The sequence below is a fragment of the Chelonoidis abingdonii genome, chromosome 1, assembly GCF_003597395.2.
Source record: "Chelonoidis abingdonii isolate Lonesome George chromosome 1, CheloAbing_2.0, whole genome shotgun sequence".
NCBI lineage: Eukaryota > Metazoa > Chordata > Testudines > Testudinidae > Chelonoidis > Chelonoidis abingdonii.
This window is the reverse complement of record NC_133769.1, coordinates 373,494,389-373,521,257: the sequence shown is the minus strand read 5'-3', so window position 1 is coordinate 373,521,257 and position 26,869 is coordinate 373,494,389. Positions and strand designations below refer to the sequence as shown.

At 61.9% G+C, this 26,869-nt stretch overlaps 2 protein-coding genes across 9 annotated transcripts; one reads left to right on the top strand and one right to left on the bottom strand.

Moving 5' to 3' along the window:
* Positions 1 to 4,474: 4,474 nt before the first annotated feature.
* On the bottom strand, positions 4,475 to 10,506 carry TIMM10B (translocase of inner mitochondrial membrane 10B). 2 transcript variants are annotated; one of them, XM_032778815.2, is made up of 3 exons: positions 10,410 to 10,506; positions 7,820 to 7,915; positions 4,475 to 5,165 (listed from the first exon to the last, which is right to left on the bottom strand). In XM_032778815.2, the coding sequence occupies exons 2-3, from the start codon at positions 7,883 to 7,885 to the stop codon at positions 4,902 to 4,904; spliced, it is 330 nt and encodes a 109-aa protein (XP_032634706.1). In that variant the 5' UTR covers positions 7,886 to 7,915; positions 10,410 to 10,506; the 3' UTR covers positions 4,475 to 4,901. The 2 variants fall into 2 exon arrangements, with proteins under 2 accessions (XP_032634706.1, XP_032634705.1); XM_032778814.2 differs by lacking the exon at positions 10,410 to 10,506 and adding an exon at positions 10,315 to 10,402.
* A 121-nt stretch (positions 10,507 to 10,627) lies between these two features.
* Positions 10,628 to 26,189, top strand: ARFIP2 (ARF interacting protein 2). 7 transcript variants are annotated; one of them, XM_032778824.2, is made up of 10 exons: positions 10,628 to 10,736; positions 13,282 to 13,389; positions 15,599 to 15,707; positions 16,377 to 16,433; positions 18,787 to 18,882; positions 21,487 to 21,602; positions 21,969 to 22,190; positions 23,485 to 23,642; positions 24,170 to 24,344; positions 24,605 to 26,189. In XM_032778824.2, exons 2-10 carry the CDS (start codon positions 13,291 to 13,293, stop codon positions 24,758 to 24,760), a joined length of 1,188 nt encoding a protein of 395 aa, XP_032634715.1. In that variant the 5' UTR covers positions 10,628 to 10,736; positions 13,282 to 13,290; the 3' UTR covers positions 24,761 to 26,189. The 7 variants fall into 7 exon arrangements, with proteins under 7 accessions (XP_032634715.1, XP_074917980.1, XP_032634716.1 ...); XM_075061879.1 differs by lacking the exon at positions 16,377 to 16,433 and having other exon boundaries at positions 10,633 to 10,736; XM_032778825.2 differs by lacking the exons at positions 10,628 to 10,736; positions 13,282 to 13,389 and adding an exon at positions 14,024 to 14,196.
* The last annotated feature ends 680 nt before the right edge of the window (positions 26,190 to 26,869 follow it).

Here is a 26,869-nt window from a genome sequence, read left to right as displayed (position 1 = left end):
CTTGTCTATCGCTATAGTTTAATTCAAAGATCAAAAAAGGAATATTAGCATTTAGGAAGACACTTGAGTGAAATAGTATTATTGTCTATGTGTCTCTTTGAAGGTTGTGGTGACCTGTATCTGAACTGTTTAATGGATAAATTACCCTGTGCTAATTGCCAGGGTGTTTGGGAGAAGGAGTTAAGCCGATTGTTTTCTCAGGCCGAAAGGCGGCTGGAAATGTGTAAGAATCTGGGACACAATCGTGCTTCATCTCAGATCTGCTTTGGGTTTCAAGAGGGGGAAACCTTAAGCCACAAGGATTGAGATCCCCAGTCACTGACTGGGGTCACCCTGAATATGGACATTGGATTATAACCTCTGGACTATTTCTAAAAGGACTTTTGGCTACTACAAGCTCATCTCTGCCATGTATCTGAACCTCAAGAATTGACTTCAAGTCTGTCTGTATATTGATCTTTTAACCAACACTCTCTCTCTTTTCTTTTATAATAAATTTTAGCTTAGTTAATAAGAATTGGCTGTAGCGTGTATTGTGGGTAAGATCTAAGTTATAACTGGACCTGGGTGTGTGGCTGATCCTTTGGGACTGGAAGAACCTTTTCTTTTATTTGATGATCATCATCACACCTGATGTGTGTGTCTGAAGAGAGGCCTGGGGCTGGGCACTTTAAGGGACTGTGTTATTTGAACTTCTGAGTGTGACGAAGTGGGGGGTTTTCTTGGTTTTTCTGTGTTTTCCAGGGGGGTGCATGCAGAGAGAAGGGGACTCAGTGTCCCCGGGTGTTATTGGTTTAATGAGGTGAGGAGAGAGGGAGTTTGTTGGGACACCGGACTGGAGACAGAACTTGGGACCCCGGCCGATGGCCTCGAGGCTGGAGACCCCAGCGACTGGTGACCTGGTGACCCGGAGACCCAGCTCAGGAGTCACAGCCGGTTCTGGCCAGTGGAAGTACAATGGGCTGCGAAGAGAGGACCCCAGTGACCTGATCAGCCGGTTCCAGCCAGAGAGGCCAGAGGACAGAAGAGGGGAGAGGAGGCCCCGGTGATCCTGTTTCCCTGGAGAGAAGCCAATGGACAGAGGGGGCTTGGGGCTGGGGATATCGGGGGCCCAGCTGGGAAGCATGGGGGTTCAGGACTGGAGAGGGGGAGCAGGGAAAGCCCACCTGGCTGCAGGGGGACTGGGATGTGTTGGGCTGAGGGATGCCAGACCTGAGGGTCAGAGTTTCTTGCGCTGGGTTCAACGCTCAATAAACCCTCCTGTTTTACGCTGGCTGAGAGTCGCTCCGGGCTAGAGAACAGGGCTGGGGGAGCATCAACCCCTTCGGGGGTGAGGAGGCCCAGGGGGCCCAGAGCGAGGGGACTCCCTGAGGGGGCCCATGGTGAGACACAGATGTGCTAAGGCTCAGAAAGGTGCGGCTCGAGGAGGTGGAGGGGCCTGACCGAGAGAGAGAGAGTGGACCCCCGAGAAGGACTGTTGCACTGGAAGCCCCCGCCCCCTCCCCCCAGACAGCACGGGGCCATGGGTAGGCATGAGCTGTGAGTCCATGACACCGAGTAACCAGTGAGGAGCTATAGAAGCTGTTCTGTGCTGGTTGGTAAATCTAAGTAGTGGAATAACCACCACGGGTAGCACCGTCACACCCCCCATCACTATTCTCTCTCCCATCCCCTCTAGCACTTCCCACAGTGGGGAAGCAGACCCAGCTCAGTGCCCAGGGGTGACGCAGGGGTAGCCCATGCAGGCCAGTACCCATGGGGGAAAGGGGCGGCAGACCCAGCAGAATGCCAGAAGTGTGTGCAGGGGGCAGGCAGACCCAGGGTGGTGGCTGGGGGAGTGTGTGAAGTGTCACAGATCCACAGCATTGGGGCTACACCCCAGGAACCCTTCAATGTTCTGGACCCCTAAAGACTCCCACTCTTCCTCCAGGGGAGACCACAGGGTCTGAGCACCTCTGGGCTCCAGCCTCCTGCTTCCTGGCGGAGCTCTGCCCAGCACATCGTTTGCTCCTGGGATGCTGCATTGACGTGGGTCACTATCAGCACCTTCCAGCCACTTCCTTAACAAGGTGACGCCCACACCTCCTGTCCCACGCTGCCCCCCAGAGCAGACAACCCCCTTTTCCTCCAGGGCAGTAATGCCAAATACAGATGGAAACTGAGGCACATGGAAGATTAAAAAATAGTCCAGATGTGACAAAGCAAGGATTTCCCCTTGTTATGATGTATATAAGCCTATGGGAGTCTTACTGTTTTGCATGAATGCTGTGTGTGCCTCAGTTTCCCTGTGTGCTGTGCCAATGGCTAGGTGGTGGGAATAAGGGTGTGTGAGTTGCAGGGGCTGCGCCAGCTGCCTGCATGAATGCTATGGCCACCCCTTCATAACCTGATACCCAGGAGGGGGATGTGACCAGGTGACTCTTGGCTAGAAGCAAGGAGGAGCAACTGGCTGGGTAGGGGCCAGGCAGCTGGAAGGGAGTGTCTCCACTGGCTTGGGGCACAGAGGGAGGATCAGAGCCCTGGCTCTGGGCTCCCCTCCCCGCAAGACGGACTTGGCTGAAAGTCACTGATTTCTGTGCCAACAAGCTCTGCCCTACGCCGTGTTCCTGTCAACTAGTAAACCTTCTGTGTTACTGGCTGGCTGAGAGTCACGTCGGACTGCAAAGTGGGGGGGCAGAACCCTGTGGCTTCCCCAGGACCCTGCCTGGGCGGACTCGCTGTGGGAAGCGCATAGAGGGGCAGAGGATGCTGAATGCTCCAAGGTCAGACCCAGGAGGTGAAGCCGTGTGAGCTTCTTGCCCTGAACAAGTCTGCTCCGAGGGAGAGGAGGCTCCCCAAAGTCCTGCCTGGCTTTGTGGGGAGCAGTTCCAGAGCATTGCCCAGGGACTCCGTGACACCAGAAAATCCCCACTTTGTTACCGGGAGAAGCTATAGCACAGTGCCGAGATGGGAGAGGGCAAACGTCCTGGGAGGGCGGGGGACAGACCCAGCCTGTGGTGCAGGGGCAGCAGGCCCAGCAGGCAGCAGAGGGAGGGATGGGGTGGGATCAGGCCCAGCATGGTGCCATGGGGGCTGACTCAGCACAGAGCCGGGGGTGTGTGTGTGTGTGTGGCTGGAGCAGACACAGCACGGTGCTCGGGGGGGAACAGGAGGAGCAGGCCCAGCGCAGCACCTGGGGAAGTAAAGGGGGATCAGGTCCAGCGTGGCGCCCAGAGGGGGCAGGGGTAGCAGGCCCAGCGCAGTGCCCAGTGAAACAGGGGAGTGCACCCAGCAGGCAACCCAGAGAGAGGGGAGCCCACTGGCAGAGGGACACGGATTCCTGTCTTGGAACTGTTCACCAGGGGCTGGGGAAGGCCAGAGCCCTGAGGGTCAGGGGTTTGGTTACCCCAGAAAGGTCTGTCTGGAGCCAGAGCTCCAGGAGGTTTCACTGCCGGGCTCAGGGTCCTCAGAGGGGCCTGGGACACGGCTGGGATCTGCATGTGAACCAGTCCCCTGCCCCAGTAGGCCTAGACCCAAGCCAGCTGTTTCTCAGGCTGGAGCAGCTGGCAGGGGGATGGGTGTGCTGGCTGAATGAGAGCTGAGGGCCGTGTGGGCAGCTTGGAACAAACGTGGGAGTTTCGCGTTAATCTCTTTATTACCCATGTACAGCTCCGTGCACTCCACTTGGCACGGCTGCCCCTGGAGCGGGAGAGGCTTTCCTCCCAGGGACAGCTGCTGCAGCTGTGCGGCACAAGAGAAGCTGGATCTCAGCAGAGCAGGGTGCTTCAGGCGTGCCGCCCACCTTTCCTAAGACCACACCCAGCCGGCTTGTCATTTGCTGTGCTCCTGAGGCCGCGTGGGGTCTCTGAGTAGGAGTCTACCTCAGGGGATGTGCTGGGTCCAGTCCAGGGCCTGCTGTGGCTGCGTGGCCTGCCCGGGGTGGAGCAGGGCCTGGCAGCTTTACTCCCAGGACACTGTTTAAAAGCAGGGCCGAGCCTCTCAATGTGTGCTAAGTGCCACAGCCCCATGCTCCACCTTGGAGCATTGTGCATTGGCACATGGGACTGGAGCAGGGATGACGGACGGAGGCAGACAGGAGCCTTCCCCACAAGGCTGCAACACACTCCTCTCCGTCTTGTGGGGCCACACAAGCTTCATTCGCCTGGTGTACGGGAGCCAGGGGCAGAGCCCCTCTCCTTTCAGTGACCCCCTCATCTCCCAGCCCCTAGGGGGCAGGGCTCACCCAAGTGACTCAGTGTCGAAATGGAGCAACAGAGACTGAGTAGCCAAGGGGCACGATCAGGGTGTGGGGCTGCCACCTCCACCGGGTGTGTGTCTCCGTGGAGAATCATGAGAGCAAGGGACAGAAGCAGTACCAGACACCCCAACACACACACAGCTTGAGGGCAGGGAGAAGTGATACCCTGGGAAGGCCCTCCCAGCAGCTGTGTGAGCGGATTGGGCCCTGCCCAAAGCATCCCACACACCCAGGAAATCAAGAGGAACCTGATTTACTGCTAATAGGAAGTAGCCTTCCAGGACAGAGAGAAAACCCTGCCCTGGGGCACAAGAGCCTAGCGCAGAGCCCTCAGCAAGGCACCCTCAGGCTGCTCCAGATGGCCTGGTTGCAATGGACTCAAGCAGCTGCTCAGAGCCCGATAGGCAGACTGGCTTGGCCCAAATACTGCTGGAACTCGCGTGGTTGCGCTGCCCGGAGGCCCGGGCTGCAGCTGGCAGTTGCATCTAGGGTAGTGATGCTGGCACTAATCAGCCCAGTCCTGAGTGAAGAGGGAGGAAGTGTCCATCTGGGCTGGATCCAGTGCTGGGAGGAGGCCCAGCCCAGGGTGAGGCTGTTTCACACCCAGGCCCAAGTCCAGGGTGCAGCCATGGGGGACGAGGAAACGCCAGGACGCAGTGGGGCACTAGCTGATGGTGTCTGGGGTGCTCTCTGCACTGGCAACCACCTGCTGATTAGGGTGGGTTCCTGTGCCAACTGCTGCTGGCAGGGCCGCAGGGGCAGCACCAGGGACCTCCTTCGGACTGGAGCCTGGGGCCACCTGAGCTGCAGCAGCCTCGTAGTCCGAGATGCGGCGCTGCACAATGGAGGGCATGAGCTGCACGTAGGCACCCATCAGGCGGTGGTTGGAGTGGACAAGCTTCCCAGCGCAGCCATCTAGACAGGCCTCCTGCAAGGACAAACCACAGATGTCACAAGGGACCCGGCTCCATGGGGAGCAGATTCCCATTCCTGCCCACAGCTCCCACTGCCCAGCCCCTGCCCCAAAGGCATCCTGCCATCTTCAATACCCATGCCCACAAGGCTGGGCAGCCCACGGCTCTGACACACAGGATGCAAAGTGTGATGTTATAAGTGTAATATAATATCTCATTGAAAGGTGACAGGGCCCGAAAGGGTTAATTACCTCAGGTTGACCTGACTCAGGGCCAAACTTTAGAGACTGGTTAGGAAGATACTAAATGAACAGAGCTTTGAAATGCAGCTGCAGTGTTAGAGGTAGAAGGGGAGGTGTTTGCTCAGGTCTTGGGATGCCAGCAAACAAGTCTTGTCTATCGCTGTGGCTTTGATTCAAAGATCAAAAGAGGAATATTAACATTTAGGAAGACACTTGTGTGAAATTGTATTAGTGTCTATGTGTCTCTCTGAAGGTTGTGGTGACCTGTATCTGAACTGTTAATGGGTAAATTACCCTGTGCTAATTGCCAGGATGTTTGGGAGAAGGAGTTAAGCCTATTGTTTTCCCAGGGCAAAAGGCTGCTGGAAATGAAGCAGGATCATGTCCCAGGTTCTTGTTCATCTCAGATCTGCTTTGGGTTTCAAGAGGGGCAATCCTTAAGCCACAAGGATTGAGATCCCCAGTCACTGACTGGAGTCACCCTGAATATGGACATTGGACTATAACCTCTGGACTATTTCTAAAAGGACTTTTGGGGGCTTACTAGAGCAACACTCAATCTCTCGAGCCATATCTGACCTCAAGAATTTGAATTCAAATCTGTCCTGTATATTGATCCTTTGAAACCAACTCTTTAATCTTTATTTAATAAAATTCTTATAAGCTTATTATAATGCAAAATTGCCTATAGTGTTGTAGAATGGGTAAGAATCTAGTAAAATTGGACCTGTCTGGGTGTGTGGCCTGCATCCTTTGGCACTGGAAGAACCTTGTTCTTTGATGTAAGCAAAGTCAGGATGAGCTCCTTAGCCAGGACATCTGGCCTGGGAACCCGTATTACGGAAGTTTGGGATAAGAAATTTCGGGACGTGTTGAATGCTCAGATATAGTGCATGGGCATGCCCAGCATAGGCCCAATGCAGCCTGGGATGGTTATTTTTTGACAGCTCCTGGATAACCAATATTCTTTGTTATGGGCGGATCATAAAAGTGTGCCACCTGATTACTGTGGAATGAGGAACTACGCGAACTAGACTGCCCTTTACTGAAAGAGATGTCGTCAAGATCTAAATTAAGTGACACTTGCCAGACAAAAGAACACAGGTTCCAAAACCAAGTGACTGAGAGAGGTTGAAGGACCGGTGATGTGCGTGTCGCTGAGGTAATGCCGCTCACCTTTGAGGGCCTGGAAACAACCAAATAGCACATAAAAACTCCCTCTCTCCCACCCGTTAACAGAAGACGGAGCTCAATCTTTTTTCCACTAGGAAGTCCCATGGCTGAATCTGCTGAGACGCAATTCATGTGGTAACCAATTGGTGCAAGTCCACACCAGGGCTCTCTACTATAGCTGAATCACTGAGTGCTGTGTTAACTAGTGGGGAGCCTGAAGACCTATCGTTAAGCGCTAAGCACAGCGGAGCAGTTTTTTGCATGCAGAATGGTGGAGCAGCCCATGGAAATCAGTGAACGGAGTGGAGCAGTTTGCAGGGGTGGCTGAGGAGTGGCACAGGCTGGTGTTGTGGAGCTTTGCTCCGTAGGTGAAGGGCTGCTAGCAGAACTCCACAGAGAAGTGGAGCAGTTGCCCTGGCCCACGTAAGCGGTGCCCCTTAACACCTTGTGTGGACTCCCCCCGCACCATATTCCACCACGAGGCGGAGGGGGGGGGGGACAACTCTGCAGATAAAGTTTTGAATTCTGGGGTGACACTGACCAGAGACTTTTGGGTTGTTGGACTTTAGGGTGATTGGGGGAAAGGACATTGCCAAGAGTACTTGGAGGTGGGTTTTTGCTTATGGTTTGTGTTATAACCCTGTTTGTGGTGTTTCTCCAATGGGATGCCGCATTGTTTCCTTCCTTTATTAAAAGGATTTTGCTACACTCAGACTCCGTGCTTGCGAGAGGGGAAGTGTTGCCTCCTAGAGGCGCCCAGGGGGGTGTGGTATGTAAGTGTCCCATGTCACTGGGTGGGGGCTCGAGCCGGTTTTGCATTGTGTTACTGAAACAGAACTCCTGGATACTGAATCCGGCCCTTGTTGCTGCCAACTCAGAGGGGCATAAGGGTTACATTTATATGATGAGATAAGATTCTCAGTAATTATCATCATATCTGACGTGTGTGTCTGGATGGAGGCCTGAAGCTGGACACTTTAAGGGAACTGTGTTGTTTGCACTTCTGAGTAACCAGTGAGGTAACACAGAGGCTCTTCTGTGCTGGTTGGTAAATCTAAGTATTGGAATAACCACCAGTTTCTGGGGTTTGTCTGCCCCCCTTTTGTCTGCAGTTGACCCTAACTGAGTGACCTCAGCTGGCTCCCAGAGGCAGCACCGTCACACAGAGCTAGGAACAGACAGCTCCTTGGCCTGGAGGGAATGAGCTCCCCCGCAGCCCTGTGCCTGGGGGACTGGCAGGATCCAGAGCTAACCTCCTCCCTGGTGAGTGCCCGGTAGTTCAGGTTGGAGATGCAGCGCACGAAGCAGAGCTCAGTCATCCTGTTGTAGACAAGCAGGAAATCTCGCAGCTGGAACGAGAGCGGGGGGGGGTGTGTGTGTGTGTGTTAGACTCTGACTCTGTGACACTCCCATCCCCCACCGGCTCCGCACAGATCCCTCACCCCTCTCTGACTCTCGGCACTGGTATGCCACCGCCTGGCTGGATAGCCAGCCCTGCTGCCACATCGCAGATCCCGCTCCAGCGGCGCAGGCAGCTACGGCTCAGCCAGCCCCTGTGCTCCGGTGGAGCTGGGCTTACCCGGGTTCCTTTGCTAAGGGTGGCTGTCCTCTGAGGCAGCCGCTGTGCGGCAGCATTAAACCCTGGTCTCACAATAGGATTGTAAATGGGGACTCGGCATTGAATGGGTTGGTTCTTGGCCCTGTACTGCTGAACACCCATGTGAAGAGCCCCAGGGCACCAGGAGACACCCCGGTTGGTGGGGGGAGGCGGGGGGAAGGCTGCAGCAAGCCACCGGGGCAGCCTGCGGAGACCCTGCACAGCAGGTCAGGGACAGCTGGGGGGGGGGGCAGATGACACTGGGCCCCCTCCCCCCGAGCCCCCCAGCACAGCAGGGTTAGAGCAGGTCAGGGACAGCGGGGGGGGGCAGATGGCACTGGGGCCCCTCCCCCCGAGCCCCCCCCGCACAGCAGGGTTAGAGCATGTCAGAAGACAGCTGGGGGGGGCCAGATGGACGAAAATGGGACCTCCTCCCCCCGAGTCCCCGGATCATGCGTTACGCCCAGCCTCCGCACAGAAGGGTTAGAGCAGGTCGGGACAGCTGGGGGGGGCAGACACATAGGGGACCGCCTCTCACCCTCCGAGCCCCCCCCGCCACATGCAGGGTTAAGAGCAGGTCCGGGCAGGCGCGGGGGGGGGGCAATAGGCACTGGTCACCCCCCCCGAGTCCCCCGCAAACGAAGCAGGGTTAGAGCAGGTGGGGACAGCGGGGGGGGGGGGTAGATGAACACTAGGGACCCCCTCCGCCCCGAGCCCTCCCCCAGCACAGCAGGTAGAGCAGGTCAAGAGACAGCGGGGGGGGGCAGATGACACTGGGCCCCTCCCACCTAGATCCCCCGCACAGCAAGGGTTAGCAGCAGGTCCGGACATGCGGGGGAGGGGAATGAACTGCAGGGCCCCCTCCCCCCGACCTCCCCCCGCACAGCAGGTGTTAAGAGCAGGTCGGGGACAAGCCCGGGGGGCATGACACTGGGTCTCCCCCCCCGAGCCCCCCCTAGAGCAACCGACAGGCGCGAGAGCTTAGGAGTCCGGGTGACGGCATCAGCAGGGTTAGAGGCCAGGGTACGGGAAGCCGGGGGGGGCAGATGACACTGGGCCGCCCTCCCCACTCACGCTGCGCAAGCTGCTGCTGCTCACCCCGGCGCCTCTCCAGTCCCCCAGCCTCTGTGGACCTGCATCGGGGGCGGCAGGGGGTTGCCAACACCAAAGCAGACCACGTGACTCGTTCTTCCTCCGCGGAGCCTCTGGTCTGACTTCCTACCAATACCCACTATCCGCCATGGGTATGGTATCAGTCACAGAGCACACCGGGCCGGGTGAGTCCCTGGCTTTCTACATGAATGATTTCTGGTCATGTCTATACGGGGGTCACTTGCCGTCCCTGCTGTTTGAACGTTTTCCGGGGTCAGAGTTCACTTCCGTTCTCCTTAGCTGGAGGTGGCCTTCCGTTTCTCTGTGGTGATGCCCTAGTCAGTTCCGTTCCCCTCCTTCCAACCGCGGCGCTGCCGGCAATCATCTGACGTACGGGTGGCTTTCCAGGGTCGTACCACCGGCTGAAAGGCGAGGATCAGTCAGGACCGAGCCGTGCGGCGCTGGGGCACTGCGAAGGCAGCGGCCGGAGCACGGTGGGGCCCGGGCTGGGGGGGGGCAGGGGACTGTGCGACGGAGGGGGGGTAAGGCGGAGGGGCCGGCTGTTGGGGGCGAAGATAGAGGTACAGCTGTGGTCTGGGACGGGGGGGGGTGGAAAGGGGGCCCGGCTGGGCCGGGGGGAGGACGCCTATAGGGAGAACTGTTGGGTGGGGGGTGGGTAAGGGGGCCAGGAGGGGGCCTGGGCGGGGGGAGAAGGGGAGCGTGGTGAGGGGGGTGGGAGGGGGGCCAGTCTGGGGGGGGGCGAGGGGGGAAAGCGTGGGTGGAGCAGGGGGTGGGGAGGGACTCCCTCCCCCTCCCCCCCGAGCCCCCCCCAGCACAGCAGGGTTAGAGCAGGTCAGAGACAGCGGGGGGGGGGCAGATGACACTGGGCCCCCTCCCCCCGAGTCCCCCCGCACAGCAGGGTTAGAGCAGGTCGGGGACAGCTGGGGGGGGCAATGACACTGGGCCCCCTCCCCCCGAGCCCCCCCCGCACAGCAGGGTTAGAGCAGGTCCGGGACAGCGGGGGGGGGCAGATGACACTGGGCCCCCTCCCCCACTCACGCTGCGAAGCTGCTGCTGCTCCCCCGGCGCCTCCATCCCCAGGCCTCGTGACCTGCACTGGGGGCGGAGGGGGTTGCACAGACCACGTGACTCGCTTCTCCTCCGCCCGACCCTGTCTGACTTCCTACACCACTTCCGCCATGGGTATGACGTCACACACGGGCGGTGAGTCCTGGCCTCTCCATGAATGATTTCTGGTCATTCCTATACGTCACTTCCGTCCTGCTGTTAGAACTTTTTCCGGGGTCAGGTGTCACTTCCGTTCTCCTTAGCTGGAGTGGCTTCCGTTTCTCTGTGGTGATGCCGTCAGTTCCGTTCCCCCTCCCGCGGCGCTGCCGGGCTCCTGACGTGGCTTCCGGTCTGTCCCGGCTGAAGCGGATCAGGAGCCGCCGGCGCTGGGCACCAGGCAGCGGCCGGAGCAGGTGGGGGCCCGGCTGGGGGGGGCGAGGGGAGCTGTGGGCGGAGGGGGGTCGGAGGGGCCCGACTGGGGAGCCTCGCTTCCGTTCAGCATTCGCTTAGTGTGGGTGTCCCTCCCGCCCCCCCGCCCATGAGATTAGCAGGGGAGCGTGTGACCTCACTGGGTTCCCCTGGGGATCCCCCCCTCCCTGCCCAGAGCTCTGTGGGATGGGAGTCAGGGTAGCGCCCTGGTGGGGATGGGGTTTGTCTGGAGGTCCTGCTTGGCGCTGCCCATCTCCCTGCCCTGCTTGTGGCCTGGGGTAGCCATGTGGCAGGGTGCGTTTGTGGTACAGCACAAGAGACTTTGGCCCCCAGGGCCTGGCTAAATACCCCCAGGGAGCAGGCCCCGCTGGCTCATTCCTGGCATGGCTCTGTGCTTGCTGGGCTCATAGGAGGGGGAGGGTGTTGGCTGATTCCTATTGCTAGACCCCCTAATCCTGTCCTGGGGGCCCCGATTCCTCCCAGTCTGGGCCGGTATCCCAAGCCTAGGGACCAGGGGAATGTAACGGAGCTGTAGGGTGTGGTGTGGTGCGGTGCGGTGCTCTCTGCTGTGGAATGTGCCCTGACCGGTCCGGGCAGGCTGGGCTCTGGCTTGTGCTGGCGCCTGCTGCCCTAGGCATGTCCCCCTTGCTGACTGCCTGCCCCCCTCCGCCCCCTGGGCTGGGAGCTGGACTTGATGCCTCCTGGTCTTGGGGAGGGAGGGAAGGCAAGGCAGGGCTGTGACCCCCAGGGTGCAAGCTGCCCATAGCTCCCTGGTCCCATAGCGCTCCCCGCGTGGCGTGGGGGCCAGCTGAGCCCAAGTTTTCTGTCAAGCTCAGTGAAGTGCCCATGTGGGGGCCTGGCAGTGCTGGGCTGGGTCCCTCTAGCTTGGTTTTTCTGTGGCGTGTGGGGCTGGGTTGCAAGGCAAGCTCAAGGGGTCTGGTTGTGTCTTAATTTCTCCTGAACATGCTGCCCTGCAAGCAGGAGCCAGCTGCAGATTGACCTGTTTGCATGGAGTGAAGCAGTGCCCCTGGCATAGGGTGGAGGTAGCTCCTGCTGCAGAGCCTTGGGGACGTGGCTGTTGGCACCCGCTCCCTGGGCACTGGGCCAGGAGCTGCTCAGCTGCCAGGCCAGGTGTGTCCCGGGACCCTGCGTGTCCTGGCCCCATTGTGGAGCTGCAGGTGCTGAGAGCTCAGGACATGGTGTGAGGCAGGGAGCTGTCGCTGCCCCCAGGGGAGAGGCCACTTGGCCTGTGAAGTAGGGGAGCAGATGTTACTCTCTTTAGGTGAATCAGGGGCCTCCTGTTCCACACAACCCCAGCCCCACTCCTGGAACAAGGGAAAGTCACTGAAACTGACAGGGAGCAAAGGAAACGCTTCTAAACGCAGGGCACGTGGGCCTGTGGAACTCCCTGCCAGCAGGTGCATGGCCCAGTAGCTGAGCAAGAGCTGGGAAGGTCCCAGTGGAAGATGAGCCTCAGCCATACATCAGGAAAGGGGCCTACAGGGGAGACCTTCGGGGATGGGGGCGTTCAGGCCAACTCTCAGGGGAGCTCCCCACAGGAAGGTGGATCTGGGCGAGCTATCATTTCTTGAGGGTGGGGAGCCGAGCGCTTGGACAGTATGCAGTACTGGGGATGGCAGGAGCCCGGGAGGACTCAGCTTCTTTAGCTTGGCTGTCTCTGGTGGTAAGACAGCCACCTCTGGGTGAGTCACAGCCACACCTCTGGGTCTGCTAGGGGCACAGGGTGTGTCCCTGAGCCCAGTCCTCAGCAGTGCGATGCTGCCTCTAGCCAGCAAGGCTTGCAGTCCACTCTCCTCCGTGAGCCCCAACCCCAGGGGGCTGCTTTGAGCCTGGGGCAAGGGAGTCCAGGCCCTGGAGGTGGCAGAGAAGTGTAGGTCTATGGGCCCTAGGTGGTTCTGGGCTGGGAGTAGTGGGCACCTGCCCACGTGCCAGGCAGGAGAGGCAGAGTGGGCGTGCCCCCTGCCTGAAGTCTTGGCAGGGATCTGGCAGCCGCTGCCTCTGGGGCAGGCTCCTGAGCCCATGCACACACAGCCCATTGTTCTCAGCTAAACTCCTTATCGGCGGTGACTGGCAGGTGTAGGCAGTGATGGCCCCAGGGGGCCGGAGCAAGAGGTCTTTGCCGCAGGCTCCTGGGGACAGTCTCGGGGGGGACCCACGTGGGCGGCTGGTGATTGCTGGAAGCCAGGACATGCTGTCAGCTCTGCTGCCATTCTGATCGGGGCAGGGGCCTCTATCAGCCTGTGGGCAGGGCTAGGCCTCCTGTGGGCAGACAGGATGCCCAGGGGTGCCGCTGTCTGTTCTCAGTGGCTGGTATCCTGGAGAGTGGGGGTAAATCTGTGCCAGTCTCGGAGAGTGGCCATTCGGGCTGAGTCCCAGGGGAGCTCCTCAGAGAGCTGGATCTGGCCAGGGCAGTGTCTTGCAGGGGTTAGCGGGACCTGGGGAGCAGACTGCGGAGAGTGAGGCTGGGACCTAGCCTGCTGGTCCCTCAGCATCGCCCTGTCTCTGCAGATCCTGACCATGACGGATGGGCTCATGAGCAAAGCTGCCACGATGGAGATCCCCATCAACGGAACGGGGGAGACGAGCAGCCTGCCGGAGGACGATGGCCTGGAGCAGGTATGTGAGCTGGGACAGGGCTTTGAAAGGGGGGCCGGGTTAGATGGGCACGTTGGGGAGAGCTCACCAGGCTAGAAGGGCATGTTGGGGGCAGGGGAGGGGCCGGGCTAGAGGGGCGTGTTGGAGGCAGGGGAAGGGCCGGGCTAGAGGGCCGTGTTGTGGGCAGGGGAAGCGCCAGGCTAGAGGGGCTCTGGAACTGCTCCCTACAAAGCCAGGCAGGACTCTGGTGAAGTCTCCTTTCTGTGAGCAGACTGTCTCCAGGGCAACAAGCTCACACGGCTTCCACCTCCCTGGGTCTGGCTTCGGGGCATTCAGCATCCCCTTCTCACTCTGTGCGCTTCCCACAGCAATTCTGCCCAGGCGGGGTCCTGGGGAAGCTACAGGGTCCTGCACCCCAACTCTGCAGTCAGATGTGACTCTCAGCCAGCCAGTAAAACAGAAGGTTTATTAGTTGACAGGATCACAGCGTAGAACAGAACTTGTTAGCACAGAAATCAGCCAAGTTCATCTTGGGGAGTCCTGGGCCAGATGCCCTGGACTCCCCCTCTTCCAGTCCCCCCCAGACTGCCAGCCTCCAGCCACACCACCTCCGACATTCCCTGTTGCTCCTCCTCCTTCTCTTTGTCTCCAGCTGGTCGCACCCCCCTCCTGGGTCTCAGGTTATGCAGCTGCAAACAGCTGGGCAGCCTCACCTGCCCCAGGGCCTCTGCAAAATCACACCCTCAATTCCCACCTCTGAAGTATTGGTGCAGCACACAGGGAAACTGAGGCACAGCCAGTGTTGTTATAGGACACTAAGACTCACATGTAACATAACAAGATAAATAAAACCACACTTTGTCACAACGGGAAGGCACTTGAAGGTCATACCACATAACGGCCGGCTCCGGGGGGGCGCTCTGGGGCAAGTCGTTACCACATTCCCCACAGGGCTACTGTGGGGGGTGCTCGGAGTCGTAACCAAGTCATGGGGGCTTCCAGTGGTGGGGGGCCCTGTACCATGTCACAGGGCTCACGGGGGGCACTGGGGGTTTACCAAGTCACAGTGCTCGGGGGCTTGGAGGGGTGTAGAAATCATGTGCTCCGGGGGCGCACGGGGAGGGGTGTACCACTTGCAGTCATGGGGGCTCTCGGGGGGTGAGGGGCACTGGGGAGGGCACCGTGGTACACAGGGCCATTGTGACCAGTGGTTGCGTCCAGGGGGGCCACTAGGGGGCGTGGCTCGGATGGGTGACTCACGTGCATGGGGCTCGCGGTCGGGATGAGGGTTGTTCCCTTTACAGGTGAAAGAAACATTAACCCTTAGCTATCTATTTATGACAGAGGGGGACACCGGGTTACAGGGCGTGTTGAGGTGAGGGGGGGTGCTGGGTTATGGGGAAGGGGAGGGGGATGACGGGTTACAGGGTGTGTTGGGGGGAGGAGTGGGGGGCGCCAGATTAGGGCCAGATAACGGGGGAGGGGAGGCAGTGTGCATTAGGCTCTAAGGACCCTCAGCTCCCTTCACAGCTGGACCTTCGGCACCAGCAACCCATCTTTCTCTGTGGCTCCCTGCAGCAATTGCAGGCCGGCCCTGCTCCCCGGGAGCATTTGCAGCAACAAAGTCATGTTTGTTAATCACCCGGCTACAGAGTCCGGGCTCCCTTGGCCAGCATGCAGGGCAAAGGCTAAGCCAGGGTTCAGACTGGCTCTCAAGAAGAGTTCTGGGGATCCTGAAAGCTTCTCTCCCCACATGAGACGTTGGCCTACCTCTCGGGCTTGTCTGTCAGTCCCAGGGGAGAGCTAGGGGTCCTTCCTCAGGGCAGCTCCATTCCAGCCTCCTGAGCCTCCAGCAGCATCCACCCGCCCAGGGTGGCTGCCCGGGGGGTTCGGTGTTGGTGGCTGGAAGTTCTTTGGGGGATAAGGGACTGTTTTGTCTCTCTGGATCTTCTGTTGATCTGGGTCAGTTTCAGATGGTTCTTTAATGGCCAGTTCTGCCCCCAGACGCGAGGTGACCTGTCTCCTGTGCACCCAGCTAGCCAGGAAAGTACAGAGGGAAACAGACACATGGAGGATTCACAGGGATATTACAGAAAATCCCCTCTTCGTCCTAGGCTGGCCGGGGGCAGCAGGGCCAGGCTGCCCTTGGGGGCTGACTCCCCATTCCAGGGGCCAGTCTGAGCCCAGAGCTGCCCCCAGCTCCCCTGGACTCTGCTCTTGTCCGTTTCAGGACCTGCAGCAGGTGATGGTTTCGGGGCCCAACCTAAACGAGACCAGCATTGTGTCGGGGGGCTACGGGGGCACCGCTGAGGGGATCATCCCCACCAGCACTGTCAAAGGTAAGGGCCCCTGGGGCAGGGAGCTGGGGGGCACAAGTCTTCCCTTGCTGGTCCCCTCTGGGGGTCCCTGGGCCTCATACCTCTGCTGGGGCACTGCCGGCTGCAGTCTGCCAGTCAAAGAGTGCTGCAGGGCAAGAGGTGGGCTACCTCAAAGTCGGGGGCAGGAGTGGGCCCCCAGGGGCTCTAAAGGGCAATGGTGTAGGGGAGGAGGCAGCTCTGCTGTGGGGCAGGAGCTCTGCTGTGGGGCACTAGTGCCCCTCCTCTGCAGTGCCCCAGGTGAGAAGAGGGGCACTACCCTCAGTGCCCTGCTGCCTGCTACCCTGCCAGGCTGCGGAGGCCAGGGTAGCCAGATTGGGTCTGCCCAAGTCATGGGGAGCCCCAGCTTCCCCCCCAGGCAACCTAGGAGAAGGGAGCAGCTGAGCCCCAGCACCAAGCCAGCCTGTCCCCGGGGGCTCTGCCGCCTGGGAGCGCTGGAGCACAGCTGCTGCCCCTCCCCTGGGGTGGAAGGCTAGCTCGGCTGGCCATGCCCAGTGGGGAACCCAGCGGTCAGCTCATGGGTCAGAGGATCTGCCTGGCACATTAGGCCCCAGGCTGGAAGGCCAGGCCCCACTGGGTGGGGGCACCTAGGCTGTGCGCCCCGCTCCGACCCTGTTGTGTGGTTCTGTCTAGGCCCTGCAGTGCGGTATAACGCCTCCTTCCCGGGACTGCGGCTCCTCCATGCACAAGGTGGCTCCGTTTTCCTTCCTTGGGGCTTCACTAACTGGCTGGTGCAGGAACTGCTCTCCCCGTAGCCTGGCCTGGGGCTGTCAGGGGGCCCGTGGGCTAGCTGGGCCCTAGGGGGCATCCTGGTTGCTAACCTGTCTGCTCCCTGCTGCCTGCTTCACACCCGCACTGATTGATGGGGAGGCCTGGCTGGGCACTGGGACCCCACCGGTCACTCCCCTTCCCTCCCCGTGGGGTCTGGAGCTGGGAGCGGGGGCTGGGCTCGCTCGAGCTTGTGGGGGAGGGGAGCACTGCTGTGTAGTCCTACCATAGGTGAGTGCTCGTGTCAGTGGAGGCATGTGTGGGTGTGTGCAGGACACCTTCATTAGGAGCCCCCTGACTTGTTCTGGTGCAGGCCTGGCTGCGGGCTGGCACAGGAGGGAGAGTGCTGTCCCCGACCTGATGCAAAGTAAAGCCAGATAATGCCAGTGTCCCGCCCCTCGGGCAGGACCCCACCATGGTCCCATGAGGGGAGAGGTTGGCATCTTGTCTCCACCGCGCACATCTCCATGGTCCTATGCTTGGGGGATGGGGAGTAAGAACTTGCTGGGTTGCACCTGGAATCTCTACCAGAGCCAATGTCCAGATGCTGGTAGCCAAGACCCCAGCCCGGCCTCCCTGTACGCCCCCAGCCTGGCCTTTGTTCTGAGGCAAGGGCATCAGGGCTGCCCTGTCCCATGAGGCTCCTGCCCCATGGAGGGAGGCAGCCCAAGCATGGCGTGCCCTGCTACCCAGTTAGCTTAGCTGCTGGCTTCACCCCTGCAGTTCTTTGGGTCGGAGACGAGGTGATGAAGAGGCTGCATTGGCAGAATCCCAGCAGGTGGCCTGTGGCTAACAGCCAGGTGTCAGTGGCCCAGTGTGTCACTACACAGCTTCTCTTGGCCTGGAGTGAGAATGACTGACAGAAATCTATAAATCCCTATGGGGGCTGTGCAGGGGGAGGGAGACTGGGGCTTCTGTTCAGCCACGCAGCACAGGGGCGGGGGGGCGGTCCATGGCATGGAAAGGTGCGAAACGGGAGACTTTGTCACATGCTGTAATTAGTTTGTGGAACTCTCTGCCACAGGATGTCACTGAGGCCGAGGGCCTGGCCGTTCTGTGGAGACACGAATAGCTAGAGGGATCGACGGGAAGAACAGTTCCGGCAGGGATATGAGACCTGCGCTGGGGTTTATGCCAGTCTCTGAGTATTGTTGTCCTGGATGAGCCCTTCCAGGGGCATATTCCTGCCACTGCCTCAGGCACAGGCCCTGCAGCGTGTGAGGCTAGCTGGGTCCAGGTCTGATCCTTGTGTTCGGTGCTGCTACCCAGGGCACTCCTGAGCCTGGGGGTACCCTGTCCTGGGACAGTCACCAGGCTGGAAACAGCTGGCTCAGCCCCTGTCAGGGTTCCTTCCTCGCTCTGAACTCTGGGGTACAGATGTGGGGACCCACATGAAAGCCCCCTAAACTTATTTCTACCAGCTTAGGTTAAAACCTGGTGCACTGCTATGACCAAGTGATTTAACAAGAAACAGGGAAAAGACCACTTGGAGTTCCTCTTCCCCCAAAATATCCCCCCAAGCCCTTACACCTCCTTTCCTGGGGAGGCTTGAGAACAATATCCTCACCAATTGGTTACAAAGTGATCAAAGACTCAAACTCCTGGGTCTTGGGACAACGGGAAAATCAGCCAGGTTCTTAAAAGAAGAATTTTATTAAAAAGAAAATGGAAAAATCATCTCTGTAAAATCAGGATGGAAAATGACTTTACAGGGGAATCAGATTCGAAGAGTCCAGAGGAACCCCCTCTAGCCTTAGGTTCACAGTTACAGCAAAACAGAGATGAACCTTCCTCTAGCAAAGGAGCATTCACAAGTTGAGAAAACAGAGATAAACTAACCCGCTTGGCCTGGCTGTTACTTACAAGTTTGAAATATGAGAGACTTGTTCAGAAAGTTTTGGAGAACATGGATTGATGTCTTGTCCCTCTCAGTCCCGAGAGTGAACAACCCCAAAACAAAGAGCACAAACAAAAGCCTCTTCTCCCCCTTTCCCTCCCCCCCCCAAGATTTGGAAGTATCTTGTCCCATTATTGGTCCTTTGGGTCAGGTGTCAGCCAGGTTAACTGAGCTTCTTAGCCCTTTACAGAGAGAAGGATTTTGGTGCCTCTGGCCAGGAGGGATTTTATAGCAGTGTATGCAGAAGGGTTGTTACCCTTCCCTTCCCTTGTTATGACAGCCCTGCCTTCTAATTGTCACCTCATGCCATCTCCCCATTTCCCGCTCTCTGCACCTCACCTGGCACTGCCCTGCCTGGCCCGTCCCTTCCTTTTCCAGGCTCCTTTGTCACATCTCATTCCTCCCGAGGAGCATCCATCTCACCCAGTGAATCTGCTGCCAGCCGGATCGCCAGCCAGGCAGATGCATCAGCAGGTACTGCCGGTTCCCTCCTTGATGCCTCATGGACACCCTGCCCAGGGCCAGAGGATGCCTGCTGGCTCAGGGTCCTTCCAGTCCCTGCGGGGGAATCGGCCCTGGGCAGCTGCCCCTGCCCTGCTGTGGTATAGGGTTGAGGCCCCCAGGGGGGCTGTGGAGCCCTTGCTGTTGCTGGCATTGCAGGGCAGCCTGGAGGGGCCCAGTCAAAGGTACCACTGCCCTATGAGGCTGCAGGAGCACCATGGCCTGGTGACGCGCACCTCAGTGAGTGGCCCCTGCCAAGTCTCCCCCCCTGGCCACTGTTGTCCTGGCCGTGCATGGCTGAGAGGCTGAACTTGGCAGCACCTGCCCAGAGAGGGCTCATGGTGCCAGCTGACTCGGAAACCATGGGACGGGGGGGGGCAGGGGGTACATGTACTGGGGTGCTGTGGGGGGGGGACATGTGTGCCCTGGGCCAGTGGGGCTAAGGGGGGGGGGTATGTGTGCCTGGGCCAATGGGGCGGGGCAGGGGCGTGTGCGCCCTGGGGCAGTGGGCTGATGCGGGGGGACAGAGGTACCTGTGCTGGGGCCAGTGTGGCTGTGGCGGGGGCTGGGGGCGTGTGTGCCCTGGGCAGTGGGTTTGATGCGGGGGACAGAGGTACCTGTGCTGGGGCCAGTGTGACTGCGGTGGGGGCTGGGGGCGTGTGCGCCTGGGGCAGTGGGGCTGAATGCGGGGGGACAGAGGTACCTGTGCTGGGGCCAGTGTGACTGCGGTGGGGGCTGGGGCGTGTGTGCCTGGGGCAGTGGGGTTTGATGGCGGGGGCAGAGGTACCTGTGCTAGGGCCAGTGTGGCTGCGGCGGGGCTGGGGTGTGTGCGCCTGGGGCAGTGGGGCTGATGCGGGGGACAGAGGTACCTGTGCTGGGCCAGTGTGACTGCGGTGGGGGCTGGGGGCGTGTGTGCCCTGGGAGTGGGGTTTGATGCGGGGGAAGAGGTACATGTGCTGGGGCCAGTGTGGCTGCGCAGGGGCTGGGGCGTGTGCGCCTGGGCAGGTGGGCTGATGCGGGGGACAGAGGTACCCGTGCTGGGGCCAGTGTGACTGCGGTGGGGGGCTGGGGGCGTGTGCGCCCTGGGCAGTGGGGCTGATGCGGGGACAGAGGTACCTGTGCTGGGGCCAGTGTGACTGCGGTGGGGGCTGGGGGCGTGCACCCGGGGCAGTGGGTTTGATGCGGGGGACACAGAGGTACTGTGCTGGGGCCAGTGTGACGCGGTGGGGCTGGGGCGTGTGTGCCCTGGGGCAGTTGGGGCTGATGCGGGGAGCAGAGGTACCGCGTGCTGGGGCCAGTGTGACTGCGGTGGGGGCTGGGGGCGTTGGCACCCTGGGGCAGTGGGGCTGATGCGGGGACAGAGGTACACGGCTGGGGCCAGTGTGACTGCGGTGGGGGCTGGGGTCGGTGCGCCCTGGGCAGTGGGCTGATGCGGGGACAGGGGTACATGTGCTGGGCCAGTGTGACTGCGGGCAGGGGCTGGGGGCGTGTGCGCCCTGGGGCAGTGGGCTGATGCGGGGGACAGAGGTACCCGTGCTGGGGCCAGTGTGACTGCGGTGGGCTGGGGGCGTGTGTGCCCTGGGCAGTGGGGCTAATGCGGGGACAGTGGTACATGTGCGGGGGCCGGTGTGGCTGCGGCGGGGGCTGGGGCGTGTGCGCCCTGGGGCAGTGGAGCTGATGTGGGGACAGGGGGTACATGTGCTGGGGCCATGAGGCTGTGGCGGGGGCAGGGGGTGATGTGGAGGGAGGTGTGCTGGGGCCAGTGGGGCCACTCGGGGGGGGGGGGTATTGCACCTGGGCCAGTGGGGCTGCTGCGGGGGTGGGAGGGGTGGGTGTCTGCTGGGACCAGTGGAGCTGCAGTGGGGGCAGGGGGCGTACGTGTACCTGGGCCAGTGAGGCTGCTGTGGGGCCAGTGGGGCATGTATACTCTGGGGCCAGTGGGGCTGCCATGGGGGTGTGTGCGTGCCCTGGGGCTGCTGTGGTGTGCGGGGGTTGTGCGCCATGGGGCCAATCGGGAAGGGGAACTTGCCCTGGGGCCAGTTGAACTGCCAGTCTGTGTGTGATGGGCCACCGGGGGGTTCAGGGGGGATGGGTGCGCTCTGAGGCCAGCTTTGACATGATAGGGTGCGCTGTTGGGGGCGGGGAGGCACCCTGTGGACACCCAGTGGGTCACTGTTTTGAGCTTTCTCTCTCAGCCAGGTGGGCTGTGAAGTGTTTTCTCCTCAAATCCCCTGCCTCCAGGAGCTGGGGCTTTAGGCAAACCTGGCGTTGTGTGGTTGGAGACAAACCCAGGAGAGTTGATGGCCCCAGGTCCCCAGTCCTCCTGTTGGTGGGGCACTGGCACTGCCTTCCCCATGTTGCTGGGGGTGGGAGGGGGCAGGGCACTCAGCCCAGCCGTGGGGAGTGGGTCTCGGGCTGAGGGTCCCCCAGAGCAGGACCGTGCCTGGCTGCTGCCCCCAGGGACAATGACTAGGCCTTGCAGGAGGTGCTACCCCACATCCCAGCCAGGGGGCTGAAGCAAGGCCTCAGTCTGTGGGGGGGGTCTCACTGCCCTGTACTGGGCCCCATGTGTTTCAGGGTCTGGGCTGCACCTGCCTCACCCTAGCCCCGTGGCAGCGGGCGACGAGGCCGCCCGGGGCATCGCTGTGGAGAAGTTTGATATTGTCAAGAAATGGGGCATCAACACATACAAGGTGAGTCTGTCTTGGGCCATGGGGGGTGGGGGAGGGACCAGCTGTCCCATGGGGCAGGTAGGGAGGCCCAATGGGGGGATGGGCCGCCCATGGAGGCAGAGGATGGGCTGCCTGGAGGGGGGAGGGACCGGCTGTCCCATGGGACGGGGGGATGAATGGGTTGCCCCTGGAGCTGGGACTGGCTGTCCCATGGAGGGGGAATGGGCTGCCTGGGGGGAGGGACCGGCTGTCATGGCACCAGGGAATGGGCTGGAGTACAAACTGCATGAACTTCCCTCCTAAATATTCAGTGGGGGCTTGTGGGAGCTGCGCCTCGTGGAGACCCCCGGGGCCCTGGGGAGCTCTTGACCCGTCCCCCTCCCGCAGTGCACCAAGCAGCTGATCTCGGAGCGCTTCGGCCGGGGCTCACGTACAGTGGACCTGGAGCTGGAGACACAGATCGAGCTGCTGCGTGACACGAAGCGCAAATACGAGTGTGTGCTGCAACTGGCGCGGGCGCTGACCCACCACTTCTACAGCCTGGTACAGACCCAGCACGCCCTGGGCGACGCCTTCTCCGACCTGAGCCAGAAATCCCCCGAGCTGCAGGTACAGGCAAGGGCCGGCTGGGGCGGGCGAAGACGGGGCAAGGGCCGGGTGGGGCCTGGGGTGAGGGCCGGCTGGCTGGGGCGGAGATGGGATGAGGGTTGGGCGGGGCTCAGGGCGAGGGCCGACTGACTCGGGCAGGGCGAGGGCCGGCTTGCTGTGGCGGGGACAGGGTGAGAGCCGGCTGGCTCGGGTGGGGCGGGGTCCAGGGCGAGGGCCGGCTGGCTCGGGTGGGGCGGGGTCCAGGGCGAGGGCCGGCTGGCTCGGGTGGGGCGGGGTCCAGGGCGAGGGCCGGCTGGCTCGGGTGGGGCGGGGTCCAGGGCGAGGGCCGGCTGGCTCGGGTGGGGCGGGGTCCAGGGCGAGGGCCGGCTGGCTCGGGTGGGGCGGGGTCCAGGGCGAGGGCCGGCTGGCTCGGGTGGGGCGGGGTCCAGGGCGAGGGCCGGCTGGCTCGGGTGGGGCGGGGTCCAGGGCGAGGGCCGGCTGGCTCGGGTGGGGCGGGGTCCAGGGCGAGGGCCGGCTGGCTCGGGTGGGGCGGGGTCCAGGGCGAGGGCCGGCTGGCTCGGGTGGGGCGGGGTCCAGGGCGAGGGCCGGCTGGCTCGGGTGGGGCGGGGTCCAGGGCGAGGGCCGGCTGGCTCGGGTGGGGCGGGGTCCAGGGCGAGGGCCGGCTGGCTCGGGTGGGGCGGGGTCCAGGGCGAGGGCCGGCTGGCTGGCTGGGGTGGAGACGGGGCGAGGGCCGGCTGACACGGGTGGAGAAAGGGTTGGCTTGCTGTGGCAGGGATGGGGCGAGGGTTGGGTGGGCCCCAGGGCGAGGGCCGGCTGACTCGGGCAGGGCGAGGGCCGGCTTGCTGTGGCGGGGACGGGGTGAGAGCCGGCTGGCTGGCTGGGGTGGAGACGGGGTGAGAGCCGGCTGGCTGGCTGGGGTGGAGAAAGGGTTGGCTTGCTGTGGCAGGGATGGGGCGAGGGTTGGGTGGGCCCCAAGGCGAGGGCCAGCTTGCTGTGGTGGGGCCGGGGCCCAGGGCAAGGGCCAGCTGGCACTTAGCATCACCATCACAGTCTCTGACCTTGGGCTGGGCCCAGAGCCTCCCCTCCCGTGCGAAGGTGGGTCTGATGGGGGCCCCGCCACACAGGGGCGGAGTGAGGAGCTGTGGTGGAGGTTGCGATACTGCAGTGAGTGGGCCAGGGAAGTGCCCCAGGCTGCCAGGCCGGACCATGGCACGGCGGGATGGGCTCTTTCGCGGGGGAGGCAGGCAGGCTTCCGGCATCCTGGGAGCCCTGACTCACCCCGTCCCCACCCCAGGAGGAGTTTGGCTGTAACGCAGAGACGCAGAAGCTGCTGTGTAAGAACGGAGAAACCCTCCTGGGGGCTGTCAACTTCTTCGTTTCCAGCATCAACACCCTGGTGAACAAGACTATGGAGGACACGCTCATGACTGTTAAGCAGTATGAGACGGCCAGGTGAGGGGCCCAGCCGGGGGGCGCTGGGGGACGGCACAGCGGAGGGAACAGTGGGTTACAGTTCCCCGTGCTCGGTAGTGGGGGGTGAAGGGGGCCCTGGCTGGGGGCCCTAGGGGCTGGCACAGCGGAGGGAGTGATGGGTTACAGTTCCCCGTGCTCGGTAGAGGGCGGGTGGGGGTGAGGGAGGCCCAGGCCAGCACAGCGGAGGGAGCAATGGGTTATGGTTCCCCGTTCTCGGTGGAGGGCAGGCGCGGGTGATGGGGGCCGGAGCAATGAGTTACGGTTCCCCATGCTTGGTAGAGGGCGGGTGGGGTTGAGAGGGGCCTGGGCTGGGGGGCACTTAGGGCCAGCACAGCAGTAGGGGTGAGGCAGGCCAGAGCAATGGGTTGCGGTTCCCTGTTCTTGGTAGAGAGGGGCAGGGGTGAGGGGGGTCTGGGCGGCACAGCGGAGGGAGCGATGGCTTATGGTTCTCCATGCTCGGTAGAGGGCCCATTGGGCAGCGTGGCTCTGACCCCGTCTCCGCGCAGGCTGGAGTACGACGCCTACCGCACAGATCTGGAGGAGCTGAGCATGGGCCCGCGGGACGCCAGCACCCTGTGCCGCCTCGACGCCGCCCAGAGCCACTTCCAGAGCCACAAGGGGAAGTACGAGAAGCTGCGGGCAGACGTGGCCATCAAGCTCAAGTTCCTGGAGGAGAACAAGGTGAGGGGCGGGGTCTGGTAGCCATGGGTGCCACGGGCTGGGCCAGCCTCCCGAGCCACTCCACACTGCTCAGTGTTGGGCTGCCTGCCCCACCATGAGCCCCACTGCCCCTAGTGTCGCTTGGCAGGGGGTGTGATGACCCCATAGGGGTATTGCGGGGCAGGGCCAGGGGGTGGGCTCAGGGCCATTGGGGGGCAGGCTCGTCGAGTGTTGGGTTTGCCCTGGCTTCGGGTTGATCTCTGCCCCCCCACCCCCCCCAGATCAAAGTGATGCACAAGCAGCTGCTGCTCTTTCACAACGCTGTCTCCGCCTACTTCGCCGGCAACCAGCAGCAGCTGGCCCAGACCCTGCGGCAATTCAACATCAAGCTGAAGACGCCGGGTGCCGAGAAGCCCTCGTGGCTGGAGGAGCAGTGAGCGGCCTGAACTCTGAGCTGTGGCCGGGGCCAGGCGCATGTGGGCGAGGGGGACCCCTGCACAAGCCCCGCAGCCTGGACCCCGGCTGGGTACATGGGGTCCCTTTGCCTCGGGTGGCCCTGGGCTCTGTGCCCAGGTGGGGGCTGGAGACGGGTCCTGAGCTGCGGCAGGGCTCCCCCGTCTGCCACTCTACCCTGGGAGTTCGGTGCCCCCAGCCTGGGCTGCTCCTAGGGGTGGAGCGCTTCAGTGACCCCCACCCCGTGCAGCTGCAGGGCAACGGGGGTCACTCCTGGGAGGCTCAGTGTGTCCTGTCCCCCCCAACAGGCCTCGGGGGGGGGGGGCAGCATGTCTCACCCCCCAGCAGGCCTCACTCCTGAGGGGGCGGCGTGTCCCATCCCCCAACAGGGCTCACTCCTGGAGTGGGGGCAGTGTGTCCTATCCCCTCCCAACAGATCTCACTCCTGGGGGGGAGGGGGATGCATCCTGTCATCCCCCACTCCCAATAGGCCTCAGTCCTGGAGGGGGGGGGGCAGCGTGTCCTTTCCCCCCTACAACTCCCAATAGACCCCACTCCTGGGGGGCCGGTGTGTCCTGTCCCCCCCCACACCCCCCTCCCAACAGACCTCACTCCTGGGGCGGGGGCGGTGTGTCATGTCGTCTCCCACTCCCAATAGGCCTCACTTCTGGGGGGGCGGGCAGCGTGTCCTTTCCCCCCCGCCACTCCCAATAGACCCCACTCCTGGGGGGCCGGTGTGTCCTGTCCCCACCAACGGGCCTCACAGGCTTTCTGGGGAGCGGGAGGAGGCAGTGTCTCCTGTCCTGCCCCTCAAGGTCTCACTTCTTAGAGCCCCAGGCCTCAGTGTTTTCAGGGGGAAGGGGGGGGGCTGGGAGCCGGGACTCCTGGGTTCTGTTCCAGCTCTGGCTTGTGACCTGGGGCCAGTCCTTCCCTCACCTTGTGTAGTTGGTCTCTGGCATTTCCAGAGGGGGCAGGTCAGCTTCTTTCATTACTTCCTCCCCCCTCCGACACACACTACAGCCTCTTCTTCCCCTGCACTGGGGCAGCAGGTGTCTGGGGACTGCCCTGCCCCTGGGCTCCAGCCCCCTCCCCCACTGCGGGCAGGGGGACTGGTTGGGCTTGGCACACGCCTGCCGGCTGCAGCCTTTCCATTTGCACAGAGCCAGCCTCAGGTGGCCAGTGCTGGCCACTCCAGCAGCACTGGGCTCCTCCAGCATGCGTGTGTGCAGGGGAGTGGCCAGGTCTCTCCTGTGCTGGCCACGCCGGGGCCCCTCTGCTGCCGGGCCGGGGGCGCTGCGGCCATTTCTCCTCTGCCAAGGGAGAAGTGGTTTGTTTTTCTTGCTAATTTAATCCCTGGTTCTACCCCAACCCCCCACATCTGTGAAGGCCCCAGAATAAAAGGGTACGAAGTCACCCTATGTGTGCTGGGGCTGGGAGCCAGGGCCCTGTTGGGCATGGAGTAGGGCTGAGGATCGGACGGGGGCTCATACTGGGGGACACTGGGCAGCAGGGAGGGGGCGTCCTCCCAGTGCTTTGCTCCTCTCATGGGGGCGGTGGCGGGTGCCCCCTGACTGTCAGGCTCCTTCCCTCCCCCAGGAGCTGCCAGAGGCTCTGCCTAGGGCCTTGGCAGCCTGCGCCCAGGCAGGAGCCCTCGGGAGGCAGCTCAGGAGTCATGGCTCAGTGGGGCAGCTCTACCCCATGCAAGGAGAAGGGGGCCGTGTGCTCGGGGGGGGGGGGGGTGCGGGTTGCTATGTTTGTGCTGCCCTGTTCAGGCTGGGCACTGTACCCTGGAAAAGGACTGGGGTTATGGCAGAGCCAGCTGACCATGAGGGGATGACTGGTAGGGGGCAGAGCATCTGTATGGCATCCGTGAGCCCATCGCTGGACATCAGGGCTGCAAGCATGGGCTGCTGTCCCACCGACTGGGCTCTAGACGTCCCAGCTTGTCCTGCTTGGGTCCCAGCTTAGGGGGAGCCTGGTACTGGTGCCAGACTCTGTCCACCCCGCCCACACAGCAAGGTGCACTGGGCTGGGCTTCCACCTGGGCTGCACGTTTCCTTACAGCTGCAGGCAGAGCTGTCCTTTCGGGCCCG

Excerpts from the sequence above, each read along its gene's own strand:
- TIMM10B (XM_032778814.2), bottom strand. The coding sequence starts at position 10,350 with ATGGAGGCGCCGGGGGAGCAGCAGCAGCTTCGCAGC. Across the intron at positions 7,916-10,314 it reads AGCAGCAGCAGCTTCGCAGC|CTGCGAGATTTCCTGCTTGT; the intron begins GTGAGTGGGGGA and ends CTCTCGTTCCAG. Across the intron at positions 5,166-7,819 it reads GGGCACTCACCAGGGAGGAG|GAGGCCTGTCTAGATGGCTG; the intron begins GTTAGCTCTGGA and ends TTGTCCTTGCAG.
- ARFIP2 (XM_032778820.2), top strand. The coding sequence starts at position 14,052 with ATGCAGCTGCAAACAGCTGGGCAGCCTCACCTGCCCCAGGGCCTCTGC. Across the intron at positions 16,434-18,786 it reads GCGGCTCCTCCATGCACAAG|GCTCCTTTGTCACATCTCAT; the intron begins GTGGCTCCGTTT and ends TTCCTTTTCCAG. Across the intron at positions 22,191-23,484 it reads AGAAATCCCCCGAGCTGCAG|GAGGAGTTTGGCTGTAACGC; the intron begins GTACAGGCAAGG and ends TCCCCACCCCAG.